We start from the raw sequence: 22,716 nt of genomic DNA on the forward strand, positions 1-22,716 counted from the left end.
TGTTTTATTAGTTAACCTTGATATGGTTACCAGAGCAATCGTGTAGTGATTATTTTCACCAACAGAGGGGGCTGCAAGCTACATTAGTTGTAGTGATGGGCATTCCGGCTCTTTTTCGTGAGCCGGCTCATTTGACTCGGCTCACTGAAAAGAGCCGGCTCTTTTTGACTCACAAACGGCTCTTTAAAAAATATATGTTTTAATTCGCTGAAAGACCTCCACACAACTGTGCAATGTGAATATTCACATTTTTAATTGTCCATAACAACCCAAAAACTAGCCTGCTTGCCTTGCACATCTAATTAATGGGCAAAGTTATGACTGACTATTTTTCTTACCTTCTTTTTTTACTTTTTAATGTGGATATTATTGAGCTTGTAGAAGTTTAGCTCTTGCGTTCTTCTGAACATCTTGCGCTGCAATTGCCCGATGTCATTTCTGAGTCATATCGGACCATAATCTCTCTTTTAAATGCATATTCCACAGTGGTAGTAGGCTACGATTGGCTGTTTTAAAATATAATTAATATCGAAACAAAATAACAAAATAACCCAGGCGGTCTCATCTAAGATACGTTTAGGCCTCCTCCAATAGTACTGACAGCTGGGCATAGCTTGCAGGTTTGCTTGCATGAAAAAACTTTTTTCATTTGATTGGTTCAACCGCCACCCGCCCGAATTTAATTAAAATATTATTTTTCGTCACGTCATCCGCCTGATCCGCGGTTTATCCGCATCTCTAGTGTGTGTGTAAGTTTGCTCGGCACTCCCTCATGCAGTTTAATTGGTTGACATCGCGTGTATGATTGACAGGAACAGAATGTGAGGCTGATCAGACAGTCGAAACAAATGTGTGTGCGCCTTTACGCCTATATAATTATGTTTTTGTTGGTTTTTGAATTAGTCAATTATTTTAAATGCATTTAAAATCATTCATTATTTCATTATTAGCCTACATAATGATTTAATTTCTATAGGCTATATTTTTAAAAATAGAGTCGGCTCTTCAGATATGCGAGCCGGCTCCCGTCGTTCACCTACAAGAGCCGGCTCTTAGATCCGGCTCATTCGCGAACGACCCATCACTAATTAGTTGGTCTTCGCGCCGTTTCAGCTATGAAGAACTTTTACCTTGAGGAGAGAAGAGAGAGTCATGTTATCGCTTTCAAGGTATTGATATACTAACGATTCATGATGGATTAAAGTAATACTGTTTGTATACACTTTATAAAAAGGCCTGAATAGGGTGTTGGGTTGTTTTAAACTATTTTAAACATTCTCGAAAGTTCTACCGTCACAGCTTTGCAATTAGCCTAATCCCCGTTATGAAAAATACACCAAATTGTAACACTTGCTACAATTACATTCGGAAAAAGCATGTGTTTTGTGCTCATGTCCACAAAAACCCTGACTAGACACACCTGCCTGTAATTTTAAAGTCTGCATGAAACGGAGAGGGTCTCTGAGTGAAATGGCTCCTCGAACAAGAAAAAATGGCGAGATCTGAGCTGTCTAATTTCGAAGGCTGCGTCCTCCGGAGATCATTGTTGCATAGACTGTATATATATAAAAAAAGATGGACGACGCACCTTCACTCTCTTCCATTATAGAAAAGTGAAGCCTCCAATCTTAACTTTATGGTGCTGACTTCTTGCTCTGATTATCTCTGCAGTAGTGAGTGGGAAAGTGGAGCCTTAGTATCAAGGCCCCGCCCACACAATTTACTGCAGAACCGTGCAAAACAGCTCATTATGTCGCTGTGAAATAAACGGTTATGGAAATGTAAAAATTAAAGTTAAAACTCCAATCTTATCCTGAAGATCCCGAAAAAAAGTCTGTTGGTGCCTCAGTGACTTCGCTCAGAGAAGCTGTCAATCATGACGTCACACTCCCGTTTTTATAGCATCTGCAACAACTAACTAAAGCCAAACTTATTTAAAAACAAACACTTGAACTTACATCAGTGTGATAAAAACTACCTAAAATTACAAAAATCATCTTTTGAAAAAAAGTTATTTGAAGTGTAATTTGATTGTTTAGTTTGTCTCACGTCCCATTAGATTACATAGAGAGGCCAGGGTTTATGACCTATACTGGGACCAACCACCTGGGGCAAACTAAACATTTTGGCTTCACTTTTCAGGACTTGTGCAGCACACTTTGGTCATTGAGGCTGCTTCATTTCAGTAAACTGACCACTGCATTCCAAAGTCATTAAGAAATTACAAAAATATATGCTCCACTAACAGTCAATTTTATAATAGTTACTGTTCTGAAATAAGACATCCTTTATGACGTATGCGACCTCCGGAGGACGCAGCCTTCGAAGTGAGACACAGGACTGGTGTTATGCTGAATTTCGAGACTCTCCTAAATTATCCCCCTCATTGAATCCACCTGATTGCCTAAACCTAACCCCACCCTCACACCTAATCCTAAAGGCGCTTTTCCACTGCATGGTTCGGCTCGGTACGGTTCGACTCGCTTCGCTTTTCCACTGCGTGGTACGACTCGACTCGGTACGGCACAGTTCGGTTTGCTTTAGCTCGGTTGCTTTCCCACTGCAGTTAGTACCGCTTCAAAGTGGGTGGGACTGATCGTTATAGTTGCCGCCTCTACTGCCATGACATCATCGTAAACGCGCCACATTTCAAACGCACAACACAGGAACAATGGAGCCTATCGAGGGGATGGTGTTCTTGATTCTCGGCATGTGGATGTTTTTAACTGCAAGATGGAGAAATGTGTTTAAAATGAGGCTGATGGCAGAATTTGAAGTTTTTTACTTATTTTTTCAAGCAAATACTTTAAAAACAGGTGCTACAGCGTTGGCTGTTGTCTACTGGCTATTTAAATCTAGCGGGTTTAGTGTCTCGTGTCGCAAATACAATGACGCTGGTAGTGACGATTCTGTCTGAACCAATTAGTGATCTGCAGTGTTTTCACGTCACATTTTAGTATTGGTACGGTATGCTTGGAACCTCAACAGAGGTGGTACCATTTAAAGCGAGCCGTACCGTACCATGCAGTGGAAATGCGCCATAAGTGAGCCGAACCGAGCCGTACCGTACCATGCAGTGGAAATGCGCCATAAGTGAGCCGAACCGAGCCGTACTGTACCATGCAGTGGAAAAGCGCCAAAACGTGCCGTACCGAACCGAGCCGTACCGTACCATGCAATGGAAAAGCGCCATAAACCTACCAATACTAAGGGGGGTTATAATCGGGCGGGGGTCAGAATTCAGCACAAATTTATATACGCATCGTAAAGTATTTTGTACCAATGTAAGACATCTAAGATTTTTGTACCAACCTAAGATCTTTGACCTGAAACATGGCTTAATCTGCACAACAGCAAAAAAAGCCAGTGACTCTGGAAAAGTGGATTCACGTGTGCTTTCTAATAATGGCCATGACTACGAAAGCGGCTTGATTCAAGACGAGCATCTGGTAAAAGATGAAGAATTTCCGCTATTCCCTGCAAAACTGTCACAAAAAAAGCCAACCTTTTCCAAAGTTCATGCTGGAAATATATCTAATTCCGATGATATCATTACAATGCTTGCTAATATCTTATCTTATCTTAATATCAAGACGTGATGCCCTGTAAACGATGGTGCAAACCGCCTGTGCAGAAATAAAAGCACTGAAAACCAAAATGCTTTACATCAAGAAACAGATGGACAGGGACGAACGAACAACCAGAGTGTGCATGAGTTGGGTGATGGATTTGGCGCTGGAACCTGCGGCAGAGAGGAGGTTATCCTGTGTGCCAAGAAGTCTTACCACATTGAGCAACAAACTACCAGATTCTATAATATTTCTCACCGACTGGGAACCAGAAGTGCTAATGAGACGATGTCCCGTGCAACAATCATTCGGTTCACTGCCAGAAGATTCAGAGATGCAGTATGGAAGGTGGCTAAAATCAGCGAGTTTCTCTTGAACCAAGGCATGCAGGAGGATCTGACGAAGGAGGACAAAAACTAGACAGTAGTTGTGACCAGCAACTGATCAAAAAAGCGAGAGATGATGACAAATCTGCTTACTTTGTTGGAGGTCGCAGATTTATTGAAGGAACAGAAATTACATGGTGAGAGGAGCAGACAGAGAAAGGACAAATTTTCAATACTTTCTCAAGATTCTCCGAATTTCAAGTTCCTCTGTTACACTGAATGGTAGGCTCTGGTATGCTGGTACCGGCTGGTACGCTGCTCCGAACTCTACTCTAATTTGCAGCTTCTGGGATAAAGTCAATAAGGAGAATGCATTTTGTTCAAGTTGGGAACTTCTGAAATTTGAGGTCACCAAATACTAAAGGAAATTTGGCAGCCGAATACAAAAGAATTGAAGAAACCAACATTATAGACAAAGACAATTTCAAAAGTTTTATTACAAGCTTTAATCACTCTGTGTATATTTACAACATATTTTTAGCTTTGGCAAAGAAAGCTGTCACGTTTCTTAAGCAAATAAACCAATACATGAAATTTAAAGATGAAAAAAACAAACATATTAAAAATATTAAATATAAGTTTACAGTTGAGTTCAAGACTGAGTTCAAGTTATAGCTCTTTCAACCAGCGACTGAAAACTGGTCTTCTTATTAGCATTAGAGTATAACAATTGCATAGGACAATGCAAGGCACAGTATTGTAAGTGCACTTAAACTGAGTGAAGAAACAATCTCTATGCTACATTAAAGGTAAGTGAATGAAGGCTCATTCTTCCTCCTCTCTGTGGAGCAGGTTTGATTCATCAGCCCGAGGAAGGTCGCTAGCACCTTGCGGGCTCTGGAAAGAAGTCCCTGAGGTCAAACTAAGGAACGACTGATGTGAAGAGCAATCACAACAAGAAATCAGTACCAGTTCTGGTGTCCAAAAGCATGGTCGTCTGAGAACTACAAGTTTTTGGTAAGTGGAGTGATGATATGGAGACTTGAACTGCAAGGTTTCAGTTCATTGCTTTGGCAGATGGTTAATATACTTAAAAATTGTTATGTCCCATGTCCAAAACAAAAAGGTAAGGGCTGCACATAATATTGTCCAAACGATTTTGACACTTGTTCCAAAATACAGTAGGGAACGTCCTCATTATGAAAAGACCAAATAAGGCGGGACTGCAATTTACAGCATAACCACACGCTACACATGAGGGGAAAAAAACAAGTTTGAAGAACAAAGCCATTTGTGTTTGAGCTGATCTTTAAAGGGGAAAATAAGGGGGTGGCTTTAGCCAGAGGAAAAACACAACAGTTAGACAGTGTATAAGCCTGGTTCTTAGTCAACACACCAGCATTTGAGCTGAAATATGGATGTGTTTTTTTCACAGTTGTAAGATCATAATGAGTACTATGAGTGCCACTTAATAATAATAAATATTAAAAGTAAACATTTGACATTGAATTTATGATTAATGATTAAAACTAAAATAATACATCAATTAGGCTACCTTTTTAAATGCATTTAGAAAAAACAACAACTGGCAAATGGATAAGAAAAGCAATTTGAACATGCTTTATAAAAATATAATTTAAATGTTGCATTTAAAATGATTTATCAATTTATCATTACATTTTACAAAATTGTTAATTTAATTTGAAAAGTGATTTATCTATATTGAAATTTTGGAATTAGTACATTAGTTACTTCTTTTTATTTTTAAGTGGCACTTACGGTCCTCCATCGGCTCATTTTTAAAGAGAACAATGAGAGCATGTTTTAAAATGTGTATAGGCAGAGTAATTTGTGATCAAATACAGAAAAATCTTCTTTTATTCATTATTTTAGCTGTAGTTTATACTTCAAAAATCTAAATCTAAATGCGTATGAAAAATGTAATAATTACAGCACCATTAAATGGCATCATTGTTCTGCACCTACATTGTATAAAGATCAAACTCTGATGGCTCATAAAAATGTGACTAAGTACACTTCATGGCATCTCAGTTTTAAAAAAGTGAAAATTAAAAAAGTAAATACGAATGATTCATGGGCTAATGTTGTCACAATATACATTTTCCCTTTATCCTGTCACTGACAGACTTCAGTCTCCACATAGTGTGCTTGATTGTCACTCTTTTTAAAGTATTATTGTTGGTGTCTTTGGATGTGTAGGTAGGCAACGGTTTATAAGTGTTTATTTGCTAATCGTTAGTTGCTAATTTTATATGACCCAATGATTTGTGGTAAAGATGCACTTCTTACACTTGCGCTCTCTCTTCTTCTTTCTGCTCTACCTCTATTCATGAGTTGGCCATCCTCCAGAGAATTTCCCTTATTAACTAGCTCGAACTGCTGAAGCATTGACTCCAGAAAGAGCACAATATTGATTTGAGGTGACTGAGAAAAAAACAGCTTGCATGGAGGAATGGATTTTCATTTTTTCATAAGCCTTGAGAAACCATATAATATATGGCCCAGAGCTGAATCTAAAACGTTTGTTTGATTGAGATTGGCGACGTCGCGCCATGTCGGTTCAAGTAACCGCAGTCCAGTCTGAAACTTCTTTGGCTTGAGAAGTGAATCCTGTAAGGCAACGTGGGGAGAAATTAAGGCACTTGTTTTGGAAGCTCTCCACGAGACACACAACCCGAGGGCAAGACCGCTCATTGTCCTGAGGGACAACAGGCGGATGGAGAAAGGAAGGATGTACAGCAGACTGGAGGCGGTTTAGGGTCTGTTACATTGCCTGAAGCTTTGGAGGACTGTGGGTTTTCACAGTTGGAGATGTTTTATCCTCACACGATAGCACAACATCTCCTGCAGGCTGCGCAGCCCCGTTTTTGTTTCTTAGGGCTGAAGATTGTCAGGATGGCCTCATCAAACACTGTCTTTAGTCCCTTCTGTGTCAATGCCGAACACTCCAGATAGCACTGGGCTCCAATCTGGGGATAGCAATATATAATAATAAGACAAAACACTCAGCTTTAGGTTGAAGGATAGTTCACTCAAGTACTCTGTCATCATTTACTCACCCTCATGTTGTTCCAAACCTGTATGACTTTTTTTCTTTCATAGAACACAAAAGGAAAAGTTTAGCAGAATGTCAGAGCTGCTCTTTTACATGCAATGAAAATGGACCGCAGTGACCAGGGGCAATCAAACTCCGAAAATTATTATCAAAACAGACCTTAAAGCTTGTCCTCTTATATAATCCCTGAATTTAACTGTTTATTCACTAAAAATGTTGCCTTGAAAATGTGGTCACCATTCACTTACTGAATAGGAAAAAAACAGCTCAAACATTCTGTCATTCTTTTTCGTGTTCCGCATGAGAAAGAAAGTCATACAGGCTTGGAACGACATAAGGGTGAGACAGAATTTACATTTTTGTGTGAACTAATGGCGCTTTTCCATTACCAGCACCAGCTCGACTCGACTCGCCTCGGCTCGGCTCGCTTTTCGCTCCGTTTTCCATTGCAGATAGTACCTCCACAATAGTACCTGGTTGTCATAGCGACGCCGCAGGAAACTGCCGTGACTTAATCTTCTACGCAAGACGCGCGAGACACACCTGCTACCCACACACACAGGACAATGGAGGAAATCGAGTATATGCTGTTTTTGGATGTTTTTGTTTTTGCGTTTTTTTTATTGAGGATACTCCGTCTGGCGCGTGCAATGATGACGCAGTGAATAGTGACGATTCTCTCTGACCAATCAGCAATCTGTCGTGTTTTCACGTCACATTTTAGTATCGCCTCAGCTCGCCTCAGCCCGCTTAGAACCTCGCCGGAGGTGGTACGAAAAAAAGTACCTGGAAGCAGGTACAGGTACAGGTACAACTTTTACACAGTGGAAAACCAAACAGAGCCGAGTCGAGTCGAGCCGAGGCGAGCTGGTACTGTGTAGTGGAAAAGCGCCATAATTCTTTCAGTGCTTTGACACACAGTGGTGATTGTTCATAAATCATGCTTTCTGTTTTTTGAAACCTGGAGAGATAAAGAACAAAAAAGCGTTAAAAAAACCCATCACCTCTCGGGCTAGTTTGAGGCCTTGTTCATAGGTCAGGGGCTTCTCCTTCATCTGGAGCAGACGTGCCAGTGTCTTTGGGTCATCTCGCAAGTCAATCTGAATGAATTGGAACACAATTTCAATAAATAAATGCCAAAATAAAAAATGTATTAAAAAAATGCCACAATGTTCTGGGATCTTTTCCTGGGTTCAAGCTCCTCCATATTCAGATTTTTATTTGATCTGATGCCTAATCTCAATATTTGATCTAATAACAATTATTATCATTATTAATAATATTAATGGTTGATCTGATAATATAAATACAACAACAATAATTATTTTTCAATAATAATAAAATGCATTATTATTATTTGATCTGATAATTAAATATAAACAACAACAACATTATTATTATTATTATTATTAATAAAAAATCACATCACTGTCTGAATTAGAAACTCTTGCACCTGTGTTCCAATGAGGATGTAGGGCACGTGAGGCATGCAGGATTTGAGCTCAGGTACCCATTCCTCCTGAACATTGTGATAGGAAGCTGGATTCACGACGGAGTAGCAGATGAGAAAGACGTCTGTGTTGGGGTAAGAGAGGGGTCGCAGCTGATTGTAATCCTCCTATAACACATGACCAAGATGACGAGGAGTGAATAAAGACCTGCTTTAGACTCAGTTCATCTCATCAACCGAAACATATCATTTGGAAAAACTAATAATAAGATAAAGAGGGCAGATAATTCATTTAAAGGTTAAAGCTTCTAAATCAGTGTTTCCAACAGTTTTTTGTAACAATAAATATATTTATTGAAATGTTTCTTAGGCAGAAAGCCAGCCAATTAGTATGATTTCTGAAGGATCATGTGACACTGAAGACTGGAATAATGGCTGCTGAAAATTAAGTTTCGCCATTACAGAAATAAATTACATTTTAAAATATATTAAAATACTTATTTTAAATTGTAATAATATTTCAAAATACTACAGTTTTTACTACTTTTTTTGGAAGAAAAAAAATTATAATAAAGAGACTTATAATTTAAAAAAAAAAAAAACCTTACAGACCACAAACTTTTGAATGGTAGAGTAAATGAAAACCAGTCAACACAGTAATTACATTTTTACAGGTTTTAAGTACAACTTTGGAAGAAAAAAAATTATAATAAAGAGACTTATAATTTTTTTTTTTTTTAAACTTACAGACCACAAACTTTTGAATGGTAGAGTAAATGAAAACCAGTCAACACAGTAATTAAATTTTTACAGGTTTAAGTACAACTTGGTATGCATGTACCCCTGTTTGGAGATCACCAGACTAAACCACTGCATGTAAAGAAGTGTCATATCTGAGTATTTTATATTGGCCATTTAAAAGTGCATATTAAAAATGAGGACCCTGAATGTTCTGGTAAAATAAAAGTAACAAGTTGAGCATCATTAACATCTATGACTTTATTCTGTCTCTTATTATGAAATGCAAATGAACATTAATAATTTACATTAGGCTTTTAAAGTGTCAGTGCCAAATGATAACTCCGCACCAGCGCCAGCATCTTGTAAAAGTCAGTTCTTCTTGAGTGCAATTGATCTCTTAGTCAGTGATCAATAGAAGAGAAGGGCCAAACATCACACAAATGCTCCTCTGTATCATTGAACTGCTTAAAGGAATAGACATGCTGAATTATATAACTTTCATTTATACAGCAATGTGCTGCACACTACATTAGTCAGTCTGTTAAATTCTGAAACACAGCAAATATGTATCATTACAGCTCATCATACTGTCCTTGCCACAGCTATAGATCCTAAGAAACATTTACATAATTATGCTGAACAAATACTCACACTTTAGCTTTCTTTATTACTTCAGTCCTTAAAACAAAGTCAAAAAATTGACCCTCAGTCAGTGCATTGTTGGTAAAAATGTATATTTGCAAATTGGTTCCCTATAGCTCTTCATGCCAGTCTAGTGCCGTATCTGAGACATCTATTGTTAAATATGCACATATTGCTATTCTCCTTGTACATATTGCATGTTTTTGCATATAAAAGAATTGTTTATTCCCTCATTATTTATTCAAATAGGCTATATACTCTGTAAGAAACTCCATACATCTTATTAAATGAATGCAGCCCCCCAGTGCAATGTCAGCAACTGCCAAAGTCAATATAGTCAATGATAGAATTTTCCCTGACAGGAATAATAGAATTATAGAAAATAATAGAAGGGCAAACTTAACAAGCTGACAGTAATGATCAATCATGAAAACAGAATAATTATCTGACTATAATTCTTTAATTATTTAAATTATAAACTATAAATCAGATAATTATTCTGTTTTCATGATTGATGAAATATATATATTTACATTATATTTTAATTATTATATATATTTTTTTTATAATGATCTAAATTCAGTAACAGCTATACACAAATGTCAAAAATGCCTCATTTCTATTTTTGGATTGGTGATGGTGTCATTTTCAGTTTAACTTTGTTCATTTAAAGTTCATTTAACTTTGACTTAAACAATTTTATCTTAAAATGCTGAAAAAACTGGGGGAAATGATACAACAACCAAGCCAGTATATATATATTATTTTATATATATATATATATATATATATATATATATATATATATATTTTTTTTTTTTTTTGTGTGTAATTGAAATAAATGAAATAAATTGAAAATATTAGATGAAAAAAAAGCATAAATTAGAAATGTTGCCCTTTCAACTAGCCTAACTAAAATAATTACTAAAATTACAAAAACTAAAACTGAAATAAAAATTAAAACTAAAAAGAAATATTTAAAAATACAAAAACTAATAAAAATGACAAAAGCACAATAGATAATAGAATTTAAACTTTAAAAAAAAATTAAAAAGAAATTCTAAATCCTATATAAAAAACTAAAATAACTGTCTGACACTGTACATAAAAAGTTAGAAACTAAAGTTAATTTGGATGTTACACAGGCACTGGATAGAAAGAGTGGAGGAGAGTCATAGTATGAACAAGTTCTTTATGTTTATGTTCAGATGTTGTAATCTGTTGCATTATTTATATTCCAGTATTAACTCTAACAACTGGGGTCCTATAATATGGTTATTGCAGAGATGGCTGACTCTGTGATGCCTTTAGACACACAAGAAAAGTAAACCGCTGGGCTTTGATTTAGATGTATTTCTTCAGGCTGTATCTGACTATTCATGTGAGTTTATTTTTGAAGAATCACTGCAATAATAAGCCAAAATCAAAGTCATTATGGTGGGCTGACAGTGACAAAAACAACCCAGCCTGTGGTTTGTTGTAATTTCAAGCCGCTGCTTGCAGCTTTATTTACATTATTCAAAACAGGCTGTACATTCTGCCATTAAACGCGACTGTAATTTAAAATCAGAGTGATATGATGCCACAATGTCACTTAGTGATGATTTTTTAAGAGTATTAATGTAAATCCTTTTGCCATTTTTTAAATGATGAAATTCTGCTGTATTTAGTAGGGAATGTTGAAGTAAACCTAGTGAAAAACATCAATTTGTTTAGTGTCAGGTCGGTTGCTGAACTCAGTTGTTATTTGGTAACAATAGTAAATGTATGAATGAATTTAAATGCAGTGTAGTCAGTTTTATTGAGGTTTTGTTATTGCGTGAATAATGTTTGAAATCGAAATGAAAAGATCTGAAATGCATGCCATAGATCTTATTCTTTTAATCAACCTTTTAAAATATCATACTTAATCTTCCAGTAAAATGACAGAATTCGTGACGTATGCCGGACTTCTTAAATATTATTGTCCGTTGGTGTGGATAATAATACAGTCATGTTCTTGGTGTGAACGGGCCTTACTCAGGTTGTTAAGCAGATGGGCTATATAGACCTCAAAAACATGAACTTACTTGTCCAGCAGTATCGTACAATCCCAGTAAGTGCTGCCTTCCAGATACTGTTACATTCACTGTAAAAAATCAAAACAAAACAACAGATTCATTATACTTGTAAAATAGAAGAACAGTGCAGAATATGTCTGCAAAAAGTGTTTATGCTCCTGCTGTATCACATCCCTCTGATGTACTTCCAGAACTCTGGACCTGCTGTTTGGTTGTGGGTGGGAAGAACGGAGGTTGATTTGGAACAGGACAGCTGTCAACAGCAAGGGGTGACCGGTTTTGGAAAACAGGGAGGAAAGAACGGTGCGTGCGTGCATACATTTTTTATTCTGTGTTGTGGGTGATGAGGGGGAGAGAACGGCTGTGTTGACACAAGTAAAAGAAAAACCCCCAGACAAGTCAAACTTTTGTCATCAAACAACATGCAATAAAGGACCACTGCTGAGAACAGGAAAACAGCTGGACTCAATTGAGATATCAAACAAACTGCAGTTACTATCCACTGTGCATCCACACTCTTCACAGACTCAATGTTTTGAGCATGAAGTGGTTTGCTAAGGCTGATAAACTTTAAAGGAATGTGTGAGAAAAAAAATCAACTCCATGATGGCCTGAAATACTGATGCCTGGGATGACATAATTAATGCTTAGGATCTTATCCAATTTTTGATAGCCCACAAACTGTACTGAGCCAGATACCCATTAATGCTTCCAACATGGCCAATGCAATGACCTTCCAGTCATGAAAACTGTGGACAGAACCAAAGCACTTCCTGCAAACTATTGCTCTGGCTCCCTGGATGAGTCAAGAAGTTTCTGGAAAAGGAGAAGACAGACAACCTCTCCAACGTTCCTCGAAAACAAGCCCAGCAAAATGTTCAGAAGAAATTCAATACAGATGATTCAAATTAAACTCTCCAATATTGTGACAATAAAAATATGGCAATGCAGAGTTTGAACATAGATGAACACCACTGACTATCAAAATAATTTGATCTTTAAAATCAAGGCTCTCCTTTTAGCCTGCTGCCTTCAAGCTTCAAAAATGACAAAAAGCACCATAAAAAACTATAAAACCGGTTCATACAACTCGTGTGTCATATTACAAGCCCACTGAAGTCATATGATTGCCTTGTGATAGTATCAATGTCAGATTCATGAACAAATTGTTTGACATGAACTGTCCCATAAATATTGTTTCTTATGCTCAAATAGCATTTAAAAAGTATATATATCAGGTTGGTTCAGCCAATGTGCATGTCAGGACACTGACTGTTTCTGTTTCCATTTCTCTTGTAACAACAGATGCAGTGATGCGATGACTTTTGGGGGTGTATTCCACCAATAATGCCTGTTACAATTTCTTTTATTGATAATAATACAAGTGAATCATCTTTGCATATACAGTCTTTGAATATTGTGATCCAGTTCTCACGTTCAAGTCATTGATTCAATGATCCAGTTACAGCAGTTAACAGCTCATTTGAAGGAAAGATTATCATGGAATATTGAGTAAAATTTGAGTTCAGAAAGCTGGAAATGTAGCGCAAGTCATTGGATGCACTTTTATTACAATTCTTTAGTACTTAGCAATTTTAAGGAAATGTATCTTTTATTTCAACTTGCAAAAAGAGTGCTAAAGAAAATAATGTCAATAGCCTATGACTTTCACAATATTTTATTATGAGAAAAGTTGCTTTGTTGCTAAACGTATATACTGAAAGCATAATTTGAACGGACCTAATCAGTTATAAACAAATATTAAATCCTAAAAGACACTAAAAAGCCCTAAAGACGTGCTTATGTTAGCTGTACTGCTTCACTTGACAGGGCATAATGTTTGTTTCATAAATTATGATTACAAGAAAGGACTATGCAGCCCTTTTAAAATTCAAATCTTACACCGCTTTGAGCGATTGCTAATCTCAATGCTAATTTTAACAATCATGTGCTCAACACTGGGGACAAGAGACAAATTCAAAGCAGCACTAGCCCTAATGCTCCTAGCTTAGCTGCATGTATGAACACGGGGTCACTGAGGAGCCACGTGGACAGTGGTGTGCAAGAACCTCCAGGGTGGTGTTTTGCTGAAAGAATGGGGCGAGGTATTGCAGCTGTGGGAATCTAGCCAAGCGGTGTTTTGATTAGATGTGCTTAGAAGTTCTTTCCCTGTAGACTGTGAAGATGGACCTGAAACAGTGGCCTTGATTCTGCCACTGCTTATCAGCTGTTCCTGACAAGTCTTTTTACCAGCACGATTCTCTTCCCCTCCTGGGGCCAGGCTAAATAAGGAGTCTGAACTAAGTGCAGACACACACACACAAAAAGTTTTTCCTCATTTACTGCTTCTCTGACTCTTTCTTTACCTATATATGAGGAGAACTGCTAATACAAAACAAGGCTGAGGTAAAAGTTTGAGAAGTAGAAGCTGTGTAGAAGCAGGTCGGTGGAGACAAAGAAGGGTTAGTGGCTGTGAATCAGGCTCTCAGCTGTTCTCTCCTGTCAGCTGCTTTTCCCCATGAGGCTCGAGCTCTCGGCAAACCCCAGCCCCCATTCTGTGGCCTGGAGAAAAATCAATGTTGGGTTACAGTCTCACTCAAGACTAACCCACTGTTGTGAAACGTGATTTGGGGCGTCAGAAGCACCCACGTCCTTCCAGGCCAACTTTCTCACCTCTTTTCTCTTCACAGACAGGCCTGTACACATTGGAGTCAGCCACTATCTGCATTCAAGAGCTTTAGCCCATAAGAACAGTACAGCGAATTGTATAGATACTCACATGGTAATGGCAAGAGACTGCAAATTTAATTTAGACACTTTCCATTCCAGCACAGATGCATTAGGTCTCATTTACTGTAGGTGCTTTCACCGCTAATCGCAAATGACACCCATTCTTGATGGACTGTTGTCCACCATCCAGTCCAGCAAATTTCCCATAAAATTGTATTTTAGAAATAAATGTATTGGTGTCTAAACTGCAATCTGGTAATCAGTGTGTTGTGCCCCATTCAGAATTGAACTGAGAATGCCTCAAAAAGGTTTTTCTCAATTGCAGTCTTAACATTCTCTAAACTGTATAAGTGCAATTGTCACTGTTTTATGTGACATCACAACTCTATTGCATGTCTAAAAACATCTAGTAACTTACCCAAAATATTTAATTCATGCTTCAAAGCCAAGTTATTTTGTCAGTAAATTGGCAAATGCCACCAAAATGAGACCATGGCAATCAACCCTGGAGATGATTGATACAAATAAATGTTTTGTTGACACTGTACATTTTGTCTTGCTTAATGCTATTGTGTATCAAACTGAGTTATTTAGATACTTATTTCAGCAGGTTGTTTACTGGACAAAAGTCAATCTATAGTAAACAGATAAAGAATATGCATATTTGTATGTATACAGTTACAGTACATATATTTATAGCAATGTGTGCATGTAAACAAAAACATTCAATGTGAAAGATATTTATGAAATATACCTGTATGTCAGACAGATTTTGATAATTTTCATTTTGCATGTGATGGCTCACATGATGGAAAAAATGTTGTGGAGAGTGACAATTTAAATCAACTCATCAGCTTTGATCACCAAGCCATGTGCATTTAGTTACTTTGAAATTGTAGACAATTGTACTTATTCTTTTGCACATGTGCCAAAACACATGTAATTTGCCCAAATGAATAAGAAATTCAAATCTGATCTTATTGTTTTGAGAATTGAGCCATAGCGATAGTGAAAATTCCAGTTCAATTCCTGAAATTGAATTTAGTAAACAGGATGCAGAATTGCAATAGAAATTTGAATGTAAGGAAGTAGAATTGATATGATTTGAAATAAAAAATAATAATTTGAAAAGCAGAATTTGTCAAAAGAACATATTTACCAGGACTTGTAAATGCTGTATGTACATAATTTCCTACACAGTATTCTATAAGATCTGCTCTTCGCCCAAGAAAGCAAAAGCTTTACGTCGACATGCCAAATATATCCAGTATGTGCTTGCAGTGTGATGTACAGTGAGGAAAATAAGTATTTGAACACCCTGCTATTTTGCAAGTTCTCCCACTTGGAAATCATGGAGGGGTCTGAAATTGTTATCGTAGGTGCATGTCCACTGTGAGAGACATAATATAAAAAAAAAAAATCCAGAAATCACAATATATGATTTTTTTTAAACTATTTATTTGTATGATACAGCTGCAAATAAGTATTTGAACACCTGTCTATCAGCTAGAATTCTGACCCTCAAAGACCTGTTAGTCTGCCTTTAAAATGTCCACCTCCACTCCATTTATTATCCTAAATTAGATGCACCTATTTGAGGTCGTTAGCTGCATAAAGACACCTGTCCACCCCATACAATCAGTAAGAATCCAACTACTAACATGGCCAAGACCAAAGAGCTGTCCAAAGACACTAGAGACAAAATTGTACACCTCCACAAGGCTGGAAAGGGCTACAGGGAAATTGCCAAGCAGCTTGGTGAAAAAAGGTCCACTGTTGGAGCAATCATTAGAAAATGGAAGAAGCTAAACATGACTGTCAATCTCCCTCGGACTGGGGCTCCATGCAAGATCTCACCTCGTGGGGTCTCAATGATCCTAAGAAAGGTGAGAAATCAGCCCAGAACTACACGGGAGGAGCTGGTCAATGACCTGAAAAGAGCTGGGACCACCGTTTCCAAGGTTACTGTTGGTAATACACTAAGACGTCATGGTTTGAAATCATGCATGGCACGGAAGGTTCCCCTGCTTAAACCAGCACATGTCAAGGCCCGTCTTAAGTTTGCCAATGACCATTTGGATGATCCAGAGGAGTCATGGGAGAAAGTCATGTGGTCAGATGAGACCAAAATAGAACTTTTTGGTCATAATTCCACTAAATGTGTTTGGAGGAAGAAGAATGATGAGTACCATCCCAAGAACACCATCCCTACTGTGAAGCATGGGGGTGGTAGCATCATGCTTTGGGGGTGTTTTTCTGCACATGGGACAGGGCGACTGTACTGTATTAAGGAGAGGATGACCGGGGCCATGTATTGCGAGATTTTGGGGAACAACCTCCTTCCCTCAGTTAGAGCACTGAAGATGGGTCGAGGCTGGGTCTTCCAACATGACAATGACCCGAAGCACACAGCCAGGATAACCAAGGAGTGGCTCTGTAAGAAGCATATCAAGGTTCTGGCGTGGCCTAGCCAGTCTCCAGACCTAAACCCAATAGAGAATCTTTGGAGGGAGCTCAAACTTCGTGCTTCTCAGCGACAGCCCAGAAACCTGACTGATCTAGAGAAGATCTGTGTGGAGGAGTGGGCCAAAATCCCTCCTGCAGTGTGTGCAAACCTGGTGAAAAACTACAGGAAACGTTTGACCTCTGTAATTGCAAACAAAGGCTACTGTACCAAATATTAACATTGATTTTCTCAGGTGTTCAAATACTTATTTGCAACTGTATCATACAAATAAATAGTTAAAAAATCATACATTGTGATTTCAGAATTTTTTTTTTTAGATTATGTCTCTCACAGTGGACATGCACCTACGATGACAATTTCAGACCCCTCCATGATTTCCAAGTGGGAGAACTTGCAAAATAGCAGGGTGTTCAAATACTTATTTTCCTCACTGTATAAATGGGTTTGTATATTTTTCGAGTGGTTGGCATTCCTGAAGTGTGATTTCTAAAGAAGCTTGTACCGCTAGTGTTCATTTGAAGGCATTGGTGGGTCAAAGTCCAAAATAAGCCACAGGGTTTCATCCTAATTTTAATTCCTGTTGCTGCAGAACTGTGCTTGCCAGAGGTTCGAAGTGTACATAATCTACACATTTTGCATAGCATACCTAAAAAAATGCATTAATGTGATTAATCTTGCGTTCTGAAGCCAAAAGAATCTGTAAGACCCTTACACAGCACTTGTTATAAGATTAAGCATTGCCTGCTGGTGAATGTTTTGTGACAGTACTTTCACTCAGCAAAACATTAAATAGGCTTAACCACTCACTGTACATACCCCAGTAATTATGAGCTTTTATTTAATTACTTATTTATGAACTCTCTCTTTCTACTCTCAAAAATTAATAAATTTATGATATCACCTAAAGGGACAGTTTACCCAAAAATGGAAATTCTGTCATCATTTACTCACCCTATTGTCATCGGAAACCTGTATGATTTTCTCTCTTCTGTGGAACAGAAGAAAATACTTTGAAAAATGTTTCAGTTAAGTTTTGGACCCCATTGACTTTCATTGTATGGACAAAACAGTTGAAACATTATTGTTTTGTGTTCCACAGAGGAAATAAAGTCATAAGATCAAATTAGCATTTTTTTCTCAATAATTTAATTATCTAGAACTAATTCAAGTGAGCTTTAGACGTACTCAAGTAAACATTTACCGCTAAGTAAAAGTGACAAGTTCAAAAGAAGGTTTACTTCTTTCAACCACTCCAACCAATTTCAACTTTTGTTCTTTCCACCAACCAACCACTAACCAAATCTGGCATGTTTATACCACTAACCATCAAACCACATGCATATTATGGGGCAACAAAGAATAAAATACATCTTCAAAACCAGAACAAAACTCAACAGAACTTTCCTGGGTGTTTCTGGTATCTTTTACTGGTATTAATTTAACTATTATGGATGTCAGTGTTAAGAAACACTGATAGGCTATTGTTTTATTTATGACTTATCTCAAACATAAATAGTTTTATTTTGTACAGAATATTCTTGCTTATGGTGAGTTAAAAAAAAAAAAACTTTCAAAGAACTTAGGTGCTTTTACAGATCTGACAATCCAAGGATAGAAAATGCGAACTGCTACTTTCCTATCCTGCCCCTGACAAAAAAAAAAAAAAAAAACTTTAGCTTTACAGCTATATATGACATTTCAGTATTGACCATGTGGGAATATCTACAATGCAATATAATTGGCGGATTAGTTGATTTTGTTAGGAGTCTAGTGGGAGCCACACTAGACGATGACTCATCTCAAACACATTAGCAGGCACTGTGTCATGTCCCGGGAATGTCATCGGTTTGTTTTGGACAAGGGAATTCTGATCCCATGGGATTTATTGACGGAAACCATAGTCCCACATACTCCTGGGTTGAGCTCTGACTCTAATAGGTTGCAATCACAGTGGTTCTGGTGAAAAGAATATAATGTCAGTTCACTCCTGATGAATATATTATATTTGGCCTTATTTACAGAGTTATGTCAGCAAAAGTAGTGGGTATGTAAGCCACCAACCCAACCAAATAAAAATAGATTGTTTAGACAACAAACTAGCTGGAAAGGTGAAATGCTGTACTAAAATATATCATCATTACACTCGTGTTTCAAAGTTTGGGGTCAGTAAGATTTTTTTTTTTTTCTAATTAATAATTTTATCCAGCAAGGATGCATTATTGATCAAATGTGACAGTAAAGACTTACATGGTTAAAAAAAAATCCTGACATGAATGTATCATGGTTTTCACAAATATTGAGCAGTTGTTTGAACACTGATAATAATAATAATTAATGTTTATTGAATTATATGTTTATTTAAATCTTTATATTCTACTATATTACCTTGATGAGCATAAGAGACTTCTTTCAAAAGCATCTTAGAGACTCCAAACTTTGAACAGTAATATATATATATTCAAACAAAACTGTATTTTAAATTATTTAAATATTTAAACAATATAAATAAATATCCAAATACCTGCAGCTTGAATTCCTCAGTTCACAATTTCAGTTCATACAATTTGAAAAAGACGTATACTTATTAATTATATTTTCACTGATAATTTGATTGCAGTATTCCCAATGCGTTATATTGCAAACTGTTCAATTACTGCTGGAGCATGAATGGTATAAATGCAGAGTTTTTCATTTAAGACCAATTCTAGCATAGCAGCACAGTAAAGCTTTCAGTGGCCTACAATGGGAGCTCTGTGCTCTTCAGCTTGGACATTAAGCCACTATGTGACAATTCACTACTTTATTATGATGCTGTGTTAAGGCCCCTCTCAATGTGGAGACAGTAGTGGGGCCTAATATGAATGTAAGTGATTGATTGGTACTAGAAGAATATTGTTACTGTTCTCTCTCAATTTCCCTTTTGCTCTCTCTAGAAAATGCTGTATAGTGATGATACCAAAAAACACCTCTTTCTGGATGGGCAATATAAAATTATTTCATAAAAAGAATTCCAATGCAAATCTCAATTGCTGATATTCAACAGAACAACAGAGTATTTGATGGACACTTAAAGGGTTTTACCAAATTAAAACCTACATGCATTTCTACTTTCATGTACTGTAATGATGGCATTCTACCTATAAAGTGTTTGAGTGCTTCTACCTTTTACAAACCATGCATTCAATATGTTTGCAGCACACTATAATGGAACCAAATAAAAATGCCTTTATGTGTCCTCTATTTTTTATGAGCACCGTTTCATTTCCTTAGGTGAAGTGTGTAATTTATGCACCACTAACATAAACAAAATGAATTGTAAAAATATTGATATAAAGTATTAATGAAAAAAAAGGATATGAGAAAGCTTTAAACTTCATTCCTTATTTTTTCATTAACATGTCTCCATTCAAAATTTTGGTCTGTGACAACATCCATTTAAGTGTCCTCTGGATGGCCTCCACATCATAACTCATCAGCTTCATTTAACCAGAGGAGTTGACCAAGAATCACACTCCTTGAAAATCTTTCCATCTCATTCAGCTCCCAAGAGTTTAAAAGTTTTACTCACTCCTTGAATTAGTTCAGTCTGTCTTTATGTCTTGAGCCTGCAATGACCAGCTGGAGAAAATTACAACACAGGATACTATTAAAATCTCATAAAATGGAAACTGCCCAGATAAACATGCCTTATTTGATCAAATTGCACATTAGAAAAAAAGGAAAGAAAATCACTTGACAATACCTGTTTAAAAGTTTTAGAGCTTTCACAAATGAGAGAGCCATAAAGATATATATATATATACATTTGAAGATGAAGATTGCTGGATAAGAGACTTTGCAAACATTGGAAATAAGACAATCTCTCTCCTCCCTTTTTCTCTCTAGCCTGTAAAAATGATAACTTTTCCCACTGCTAATAACACCAAAAGAAAAAAGCCAAGCATTGCATTGGGAAGGTCTACTTTTGTAGCACTCATCACTTTAAAAGTGTTAACAAGCAATTTTTCAGCGTATAATTTTGGAGTGCTTGGGAGAATTGAGTAAGGGAAAACTGATAGTAAAATATATTGTTGGTAATATTTCTTCCTATAAGTTCTTTGTTTTGGCATACATTGTATTTATGAGGGAAATGCCATGCTGCTCTCACAGAGCTGTACCACGTTCAGAGGATGTTGAAGCTGACCTGTCAGCCACTGTGTAATTATGACTTGATCCTCATGATTCTCAGAGCATGCATCACGGGGGCTTTCCCTGCAAAGAAACCAAAGCCTTATGCTGTAGTGCATATGCATGAGAGTCAGAGAGAACGAGAGAGAGAGAAAAAAAACTTAATAGACGGTAAACTTAATGATTGGCAACACATTTGTGCAAAACACTGTGGTTCCACAAAGATGCATAAAGCACAGTACTGACAGCGCGTTTAGATCTCGTCTGCTCCTGTGATCAACAGGTTGCCGGCACGCGAGCTCTGACACGCACCTCGCTGCTATTACCCGTCTTGCGGAACATAAAGTGTCTTTGACGTCCCTAGCACAGTAAGAAACTACCTTAAAGAAGTTTTAAGCACATAATAACAAACACTTAATTATTTTTGCATTATTATATAATCTTTGATTAACCTAAATTAGCGGAGACAGACCCTCCCCCCGTACCCCGTTTCTACTTTTTAGTCTGTCGGCCCTGCAGTCCTCGCTCTGGAAGTTGATATCTCCTCTTTCAGGCGGCTATTCTTGGGACCGTCCCCTACCCGACTGTATGGGGTAGACAAGGATTAGGTAGACATGCTGTAAACTTCACTTCATAAACAGGGATAGCAGTTGAATGTTTTGAGCTAGAAACCAACTTACCTGCGTAGTGATCGAATACAGTTGGCACATATTCCTCGGGAAAAGCATCATTTGCGTAACTCATCAGCAAACAGGTTTTTCCCACCGCTCCATCGCCGACCACAACACACTTCAACATCTTCTTGGTCGTAGTATCGACAGGATTGCTGTTACTGCCTCCATCCTCAACCGCTTCCACTGCATTCTGCCTACTTTTCGAGCTGAGAGTAGGCATGATAGTTGGACAAGTCCAGAAACTATATTCACCACAGGTAGCCAAGTCTTCTGTCGACAGAAATATCAATCTTTGAGACGTTAATCTTGGTTTGACCAGTTTAAACACTCGAGTTTAAGTGTCGTAGGCTTCGGTGAGCAGGCAAATCCGTCAAGTAGGTGACCCACGCTTTAGCTCGCGCTTCCGAAACAATCCGGCGCCATCGAGAGCAGCTTCATGAAAACTCACAATAACTCCTACAACTTGCATTCCGTCATTTTACATTTTGCAGGTCCGACGACGAAACCAATACAAAAGCCGTGTCTGTGACCCTGGTTTAGCCTACTCCCCTTAATACTCCAAACAGCTTTCCACATTCGCCCCTACGCTGCTACGCATCGTCAGTGTCAGGAAATCATTGGTTTCCTTGCGAAATTCCATATTAGGCAGGAGTGGGCTGGGAACAATAGGGGCTCTGTCCACAGCCTACTCAGACAGGGGACTTCAGCGGCACTGGAGGGGCGGGAGGGAGGACGTCCCCAATCTAACTGCATTTCCGAAAATATGGCGCCACAGGATGGCTTGAGTTGGATTTTCATTCATTCATTCATTCAT

General features: G+C 37.6%; 1 protein-coding gene across 1 annotated transcript; it reads right to left on the reverse strand.

Annotated features, from left to right (window-relative positions):
* Positions 1-4,374: 4,374 nt before the first annotated feature.
* rhoj (ras homolog family member J) lies at positions 4,375-22,613 on the reverse strand. Its single transcript, XM_084091759.1, has 5 exons — positions 21,909-22,613; positions 11,874-11,932; positions 8,425-8,589; positions 7,976-8,071; positions 4,375-6,885 (listed from the first exon to the last, which is right to left on the reverse strand). Exons 1-5 carry the CDS (start codon positions 22,120-22,122, stop codon positions 6,739-6,741), a joined length of 681 nt encoding a protein of 226 aa, XP_083947885.1. The 5' UTR covers positions 22,123-22,613; the 3' UTR covers positions 4,375-6,738.
* Between the last annotated feature and the right edge of the window lie 103 nt (positions 22,614-22,716).

This window comes from Abramis brama, assembly GCF_963993115.1.
Source record: "Abramis brama genome assembly, chromosome: 18".
NCBI classification, from domain to species: domain Eukaryota; kingdom Metazoa; phylum Chordata; class Actinopteri; order Cypriniformes; family Leuciscidae; genus Abramis; species Abramis brama.

Excerpts from the sequence above, each read along its gene's own strand:
- rhoj (XM_084091759.1), bottom strand. The coding sequence starts at position 22,122 with ATGCCTACTCTCAGCTCGAAAAGTAGGCAGAATGCAGTGGAAGCGGTT. Across the intron at positions 8,590-11,873 it reads TGTACGATACTGCTGGACAA|GAGGATTACAATCAGCTGCG; the intron begins GTAAGTTCATGT and ends CATGTGTTATAG. Across the intron at positions 8,072-8,424 it reads ACATCCTCATTGGAACACAG|ATTGACTTGCGAGATGACCC; the intron begins GTGCAAGAGTTT and ends CAATTCATTCAG.